The 8,213-nt window shown below is 41.9% G+C and overlaps 1 protein-coding gene across 1 annotated transcript in view; it reads left to right on the forward strand.

The window, feature by feature from the left end:
• The window catches only part of LOC102754363 (cytochrome P450 4V2), a gene marked incomplete at its 3' end in the record, with an annotated part of 26,623 nt that extends 18,415 nt beyond the window's left edge, over positions 1–8,208 (forward strand). Inside the window, exons 6-9 of the mRNA XM_015566738.1 lie at positions 922–943; positions 3,952–4,054; positions 7,888–8,022; positions 8,115–8,208. Coding sequence (XP_015422224.1) covers positions 922–943; positions 3,952–4,054; positions 7,888–8,022; positions 8,115–8,208 — 354 coding nt within the window. The remainder of the gene's footprint in view (positions 1–921; positions 944–3,951; positions 4,055–7,887; positions 8,023–8,114) is intronic.
• Positions 8,209–8,213: the final 5 nt, after the last annotated feature.

Consider the following 8,213-nt stretch of genomic DNA (forward strand, 5'->3'; position numbering starts at 1 on the left):
GGAGAAGAAAAGGCTAAGGATGAAGAAATAGCCAGCACTAATAGTTAGACGTGTTAAAGCATTTAATAGTAAAATTAAAAATAACATGAAATAGCAAGAATTATTTGTAGCCACATTTTAAAATATGTTGGGATCCTTGGTATAAGGGATGATCTGTTCTCAATTTCTTTTTAACTTAAAAAAATAATCAATTTATAGGAATTCTTTAAAAAAGTTTTTAGCATTTTTTAAAAGTCTGATAACATTTTGAAGTAGCTTGTTATAACTGATGAAGAGTCATTATTTTGTAGTTAGAAATTACAAAGTTCAAGACCCTAATTAAATACCAGATCAACTTTCTTCTTCAGAAAAAGCTGTAGACTTGTATGGTTATTTTTTTTTCTTCCCAACATCAGGGAAGTTTTTTGTGATTATTTCTTCAAACTGGTTTTCTATTCCTTTCTCCACCTCCTCTCCTTCTGGTACCCCTATTATGCAGATGTTGTTTCCTTTCTTGTTGTCCCAAAACTCCCTGAGGCCTCCTCCTGGTTTTTAAGTTTCTTTTCCTGTTGCTGCTCTGTTTGTGTGTTTTTTCCTACCTTGTCTTCTAATTCACTGATGTGGTCCTCAGCCCCTTCTAGTCTGCTATTGAAGTTTTCTATTATATTTTCTAATGTCATTCTTCATTTCCTCTTGATTCCTTTTCATGTTGGTGACATTCTTATGCTTCTTCTTATACTTCTCAATGAGTTGTGGTTATTTGTCATCCAGACCTTTGAGCATCCTTATAACCATTACTCTGAATTCTTTCTCTGACAAGTTACTTGCCTCCATTTCATTTAATTCCCTTTCTGGTGATTTTTTTTTCTTTCCTTTGGGGATTGTTTTTATGTCTCTCTATTTTTAAAAACAATTAATGTTTTAATTGTTTCTATGTCTTAGATCCAACTGCTTTGCTGCCCAGGTACTTTTGGAGGTGGTGCTATGTAGTTGGTGATTTTGGGGACCCAGTGGTGAAGTCTCTCAGATCTCTTGTGTTTGGTGATATAGTGGAGGCCCTTACTTGAACTCTTGGGTTCTCTTGATGTAGTTGGGTCTTGAATGTTAATTTCTTATTCGTGGATGAAGTCTCATCACAGATTAGCAATGTGACTCACCCCCAATTTCATTGTCCAAGCTATTGTGGATGTGACTGTGGTTCCAGCTCTTGTGGAAAGGGTTGCCTGAGGTCTCACTCGTATGTGCTCACTATGAGTTCCCAAAGTCCACGGGCTTGCGAGAAATTGGTCTTGGGGCCTGAGGCTCAGGTACAGTGACTTTGGCTGGTGTTGTGTCACTCTTGCTGGGGTAGAGTCATTCTTTAACACACTAGGAGGGTTCTAGAGCCCATGACAGTTGAAGGCGGCTGTCCTGCAGTCTGTGGTTGAGGCAGTGGGACGGTGGCCAAAGTGATTTCTCTCTCTAAATCACAAGAGGGTTCTGGAGTCAGTAGCTGGGGTTGTGGGAACCTCGGAGTCTGTGGCTGAAACAATATGACCTTGTGGGGGAGGAGGTTCCTCAGTAACTCACCAAGGTTTCCAGAGGTAGGCATCTGGGAGGGGCATATCGTGGACCCTGTTGAGGGAGCCGTGCGCCCTTGGTTGGAGAGGCACACACCCAATGGCAGCTCACAGAGGGGCCCAGGAGCCATCTGCTGGGTCTGTGTGCTTGTGGGACCTACACGCTGGAGCTACAACTGATCTGGAGAAGGACAAGTCCCAGTTTCTGCTTGGGGAGCTGTGCTACCTAAGTTGGATACGTGCGCCCAGGGGTGGCTTACAGAGGCACCCAGGAGCTGTCTGCTATGGTGGTGGGCTCAGGGGCCTTGCATGCTGAAGCGGCGCTACTGTGGGGACTAGATGCTGGAGGCAGGGTCGGGCCTTGTGGTGACTCAGAGAGTTACCTGTGAGCCCCCACTGGGGCATGGGCCTTGGTGCCTGTGTGCTGGATCGGTATGACTGTGGTGACCAGAAGTCTGCAGTCGAGGAGAGGGAAGTACGAGTTTCTGAAGCTGGGGTCTTCAGCCCTTGGTTGGATATGAGTGCTTCCAGCAGCTGTTCACTGAGGCACCCAGGAGCAGCCTGCAGGGGGGGTGGACTCAGGGGACCTGTTTGCTCATACCACGTGACCACTGTGTCTGTGGGCAGGCATCTGAGAAGGGTGAAGTCTGAGTTTCTACTGCCGGGGCCATGTGCCCGTGCACCCGTGTTTGGATACGTGCGAACCAAGCTTCCGAAGAGCTGTCTGTCAGGGCAGGGGAATCAGGGTGCCCATGCACTGGATTGGCATGACCATGGTTGATTTCTTCCCACCCACTCACACACCCACCTCCTCCTCCCTGAGATGGAACAGACAATCTGTTCCATGCTTCTGTATCTATGCCAGGTCTTTTATGCTCTGGTCGGCTGATTCTTGCCCTGCGCAGTTCCGCCAATGCACTTATTGTCTCTGTGCATTGTGTTTGCTGCCTTTGGGTCGCACACAAAAATAAAACAGGAAATTCATTTTCAAATTCAAGAGAAGCTATTAAAAAAGTTTTACAAGAGCACTTCCTCTATGACTTTGCTAAACAACTGAGTGACATGGGCCAGCTTTTGTCTGGAGTTCAGAGTCATTTCTGTAAAGAAATTGCAAGTGTGAAAAATACAATCATGCCACATCAGGAACTTATAAACATATACTTTTTTAAATTGCAGAAAAGTCCTCAACAATTCCACTTGAAGCTAAAATAAGCCCTTCAGAGACTTCTGTCCAGGAAATGAAATATTACAATGGTCATTTGAGTTGCATAGGGTAAATGGACCAGTAAGATTTTTAATATTATTTTTTATTTTTAAATACTTTTTTTTTTTCTGAAGAACTTACCATTTTGTATGTGGAGTGTCCTGGTGAAATGAGCACAGGAAATAAGGGGCTGATGCCTAAAGACACTGAACGAACAGAGAATAAGTTCATTCAGGGCATCACCCTCAGTATTGGAGCTGGAATTTCCTCACCCCGGATCCTCCACGCTCCCCAAGGTGAAGAGTGTGGACTCTGCTTTGGCATCAGAAACTCTGAGGGTCCTACTCTGGCTTCCACCTCCTATGAAGCAGTTGGGCCCTGGGAAAGTCATGTAGCACCTTTTGGGGGCTCAGTTTGTCATCTCTAAAATGTGAATAGGAGGATCAAGTATCCCATGGAGAGTATATATATATATATATATATTTATTGAAGGGAGCAGGAGAGACAGAAACATCAATGAGGAGAGAAAATCATTGACTGGATGCCTCCTACATGCCACTAATGGTGATTGAGCCCACAACCCAAGTATGTGTTGTGACCAGGAATCGAACCATGACCTCCTGGTTCATAGGTCAATGCTCAAGCACTGAGCCATGCCGCCGGGCCCCCAGGGATTTTCTGTGAAGAATAATTGAGTTAGTTTCTACAAAATGTTTGTTATTTTGCCTCAAACTCTGCAAGGTTTAAATGGGGCAATTCATCAAATTCCTGTTGTGGAGACTGTTGCTCAGTACCAGCCATGTGCTCCCTGGTGTCTGAGTAAAGCTGACCTTTCAAATGGGGTACAGTGGAGAAGTGCAGATCTGGCCCCTTGGCTCAGGAAAGTCACACTTTTATTTCCTCAAAAACAGTCCCGCACACGCAGTTCCCTCAGAATGCCTCCTGTCTGCCCAGCCCAGCCCAGCCACTCTCACCAAATATGGGACTCTGTAGTATTGAATGTCCCTGTACCCAGAGGCATACCCTTTGAAGGCATTGTTCCATTGGTTTGTTCCTCACAGAGGTAAAATACTGTATAAAATTACCTTGTTCTGTCCGGGGTCATATCACAGCTGTCAAATCCAGAGCTAATTCAAAATAGAGTTAGCATCCCTAACCTTCTCAATAGAACTCTGCTTTCTAAGCTATTTTTTTTTCTTACATTTGTAGGGCCATGATACAACTGCAGCTGGAATAAACTGGGCCTTGTACCTACTGGGTTGCTATCCAGAAGTCCAGAAAAAATTAGGCAATGAACTGGATGAAGTGTTTGGTATGTATGGCCCCTTCACTACTTACATTGAAGGTCCCAAGTTTCTGAAGCAAATGGCATTCTTGCTCATTAAGAATGTGCAATTGGGTCTGTTCTAAAGACACTGTAATAAGCAGGAAGGCTGCCATATGAGACCCCTGCCAGGCCGAATGTCCTTTGTGAAACCTCATCCATATGTTTACGGGCGTTAGCTGTTTGCCTGGCATGTGACTTCACTGGCCTAGATGCGGGGGCTACACAGATAAATGTCACTGTCCTCAAGGACCTCGCGCTTCATAGGTGAAGCAGACACTGTGTATAAAGTATCAAGTCATGGCCATGTGCTTGGGCGATATGAGGAAGGGGCTAATGGAGAGCAGAGAGGAGAGGTGAAGCTGGTTAGCGGGTCAAGGAGAGCTGTTTCATATAGAATTGCTGTGGGTTAAGCTAATGGGACATACATTTCTTTTGTAAAACCAGTAACTTGTAGGTAAGGGGTCCTAGGCTGATTCCTGTAGGGATATTGTGAGAATCTGGGACTTGCTCTTTTCTCTATCTGTCATTTTCATCATCATGGGTTTTGTTTTCTTGCTTGTTATTCTGGGTCTCATGTTTATCTTTAAGGCAAGAAGAAAGGGGAGGAGGAGATGAAGGATAATATTAGTCTCCTTTGACTGCTGTCACCAATTCTGCAAACTGGGTGGCTGAGCACAATAGAAATTCTAGATAATCCACGATCATCTCTCCATTTTAAGATCCTTGATAAAATCTTCAAAAGCACCTTTCCCCCAAAAAATAATATTTAAAGGTTCTAGGGATTAGGACTGATATATTTTTGGGTCATAATCAGCCTATCACAAAGGAACTTTGCATTGAGCCATCAACTTAATTCTTTGTTTAATCAGATTAATCCGATTAATCAGATGTCATATGGCTTCCCATGGCTGGGAAGAGAAAGGTAAAGGTTGGGTTGGCCAACCAACAAGGTGGTATCTGATGGATTTTCCAGTGCAAAATGGGAAAGGAATAATAATAAAGGAAAAGAAGAGGAGGTGGAAGACATTCTGGAAAGAGAGGCTCCAGTTGCACAATGGCAGAGTGGAGAAGGTGGAAGATAACAGTAAGCATTGAGGGACAGGTGGAATTCAGAACATTTGTTAGAACCCATTGATAGGTAAAGTTGGAAAAGTAATTTCATGTCCAGATGGTGTGAGGATTGGATTTTCACATCCAGAGAGAAGACTTTGTATTTCTAAAAAAAAAAGAGGGAAGACTTTGTTTCATAGATTGGAGACTATCTAAACTTCTGAGCTCTGTTTCTGTCGTCATTTCATTTTTCCTGTATCAAGTTGAATTTCTCTCAGATTGCCTCTGGTGGGTAAATTGGGTATTCTAGAAACCCAGGTTCTTTTGGAATGTGTTCCTATGTTTGTGTTTTTTACAATTTCTAGCCCAATGCAGGTGTCACAAATGCTTTTGGATCTCACATAATCAGTGACACCATTTTTACTAGAATTTTTATTCTGCTGCTTCTCATGCTTTTGCTAATTGTGCCTCACTTCTCTTCTATCCCCAGTATTAGTTCTAAAACTTTTTTGAGCATCTGATCTTTGGATATTGAGATGTAAGTATTTATTCCACCTTTTTTTTTTTTTTGATTACTGGGATAAACTTTACATTTAGTTGAGATTGAGATATAAGTATTTATTCCTATTTTTTGTCCTGGGGTAAAGTTCATATTTAGTTTCATTATAGGAAAGCAACTGGTACACTTTTAGTGTTTACAATTGAGCATTATCTTTTCTTTCCAGTGAAACAACCAAAAAAAATAAAATAAAATAAACAGGGAAAAATTACAATAGAGAATGACAGTTCCAAATAAGATTCTGCAGGTCTCCTATTGTTCCATTGAGTGTCGGGGTCCTACCCATTATTAGGAGATAATTTTATTTTAAAAGTATCATATTAAACTGCAAGGAAGTCCATTAAACATCACAATTAAACATATCAAAGTGGAAGCCATTTTATCAAAATGCCTACTTACCTAACCCATTCATGTCATATCTACCCTTTGACCTTCTATAAACCCATGTTTTTTTTTTAGTTTAAAAGATGTTCCATAAAGAGAAAGTAGACAGGTGAATGTCAGTAAATGCTAACTGTCCACATTCACAGAGACACAGGGTAATCTGTGTGCTCAGTGTACAGAGAAAAGAGGAAAAAAGTTATAATTCTGTGCACTACTGAGCGGGCTGAGCCTCCAGCCTTCAGTGGAGCAAGGTAAGCAGGTTTTTCTTTCCCACGGAGCACAGGGGCATTGACTCCATATAGTGTTTGTTGAGTCAGGAAGGGATGAAAGTGAATCTGGACTTGTGTGCATGCATATTAGCCTAACCAGTGGACACAGACAAAAGGGGCTGAGGGCATGAGTGGCAGGGTAGGGGGGGAAGGAAGGGATAGGGATACATATGTAATACATTAATCAATGAAGAAAAAAATAAAAATCAATGGAAAAAATAAAAATACATTAAACGAAAAAAAAAGTCAATTTGGAAGACAAAATGTTAGAGATTCTTTTCTCACTGTATTCTGCTCAAGGTATTTCCCTCCCAAAAAAGTTGAGAACCAGGATGTAAGGGAGAGAAAAGACTTCAGGAGCAGAATGAATGAGCCTAAGAGTAAAACAAAACAAAACCCAGACTGTAACTTGCTCCCAGTGACTGGAGGAAACTTTTAAAAAGAAGGTTGGAATCCATCCGTGTTCCTCAGTCACCGTCTCCTTCATCCTCATCAGCTTGTTCATTGGTAGCTTTCAATCCTCTCTCTCCCTCCATCATCATCTTCTTCTCTTCTCCTTCCCCGTCTTCATCTTCCATATGAGGAAGCAAGTAGTCATGAATTGGATTTTGGCAAATACCACCTTCCATGATCTCTCCCAACTTACCTGCACCTGCATCAGAATGGCCATAGACCAGATTTTTGTTTCTCGGCCTCTTCCTGCTGGCTTTCAATTCTGTACTTCAACTCTGTTAAATAACACAGTGCGTTTCCATGTGTCTCCCTGAGCAGTGCAGGCATAGAGATGGTTGCAAATGTTGTTGCTCGAAAGTTGGGATTTGGACCATCAATTCCAACCTCTTCTGAGAAACAGTGGTTGGCAGGATTTACTATATGTCCGCCTTCAGAATCTGCTCACTGGCTTGTTCATTGATTTGGTCTATCTCATTTTTTGCTTTCTCAGTATGTTCATTTGCTTCCTGCTGTGTTTTTTTTCTCCTGTTGGCAGGTCCAGGAAACCATTTTGGTTTCTTCTTGCAGTGGGAATAGAGGGTGTTCAGAGGCCAGGCTATGGGGAGAGTCCAAGAATCTGACCCAGGAGAAGATACACTTCTGGAGGAGGCTCTGAGAATTCAAAATTAAATGTTTTAAACTTATAATTTCATACATTCACAATGTTATGCAACTGTCACCTCTATCTAATTCCAACCCATTTCAGCAACCAAAAGGAAACCCTGCACCATTAATCAGCCACTGCCCATTTTCTCTTCCTCCAGCCCCTGGCAGCACCTCATTTACACTCTGTCTCTATGGATTTATCTTCTTTGAGTACTTCCTCCAAATTTAATGATCCAACATGTGACCTTTTGCATCTGGATTTTTTACTTAGCATTATTGTCTGGATTATTTACTTAGCAAATTTATTTTGATTATCTATAGTATTAAGAATTTTACTTTAGCTGTTGGTATTTAATATTCAGTGTAATGATGTCATAATATATTCTTTTTCGATGTCTTATCCTCCAAGCCCAAATCGTTCTTTCATTTATTTTATTCCATGTATTTACTTTGATCAGGGAATTCTGATTGCCCTGCTACCTTAGAAGACCTGAAGAAACTTAAATATCTGGATTGTGTTATTAAGGAGACACTTCGTATTTTTCCTTCTGTGCCTTTAATTGCCCGTGATCTTAATGAAGATTGTGATGTTGGTGAGAATTCTTCCATGAGAGTAGTGGGGAGAGTGGACTTTTCTGTGTCTGTCTTGCTCTATTCTCATGACATATTGACTATCTCATGACAGGGGGATACAAGGTTGTGAAAGGCTCTCAAATACTCATCGTGCCCTATGCACTGCATAGAGACCCACGGTACTTCCCTGACCCTGAGGAGTTCAAGCCAG

The sequence above is a fragment of the Myotis davidii genome, unplaced genomic scaffold (assembly GCF_000327345.1).
Source record: "Myotis davidii unplaced genomic scaffold, ASM32734v1 scaffold1210, whole genome shotgun sequence".
Taxonomy (NCBI): Eukaryota; Metazoa; Chordata; class Mammalia; order Chiroptera; family Vespertilionidae; genus Myotis; species Myotis davidii.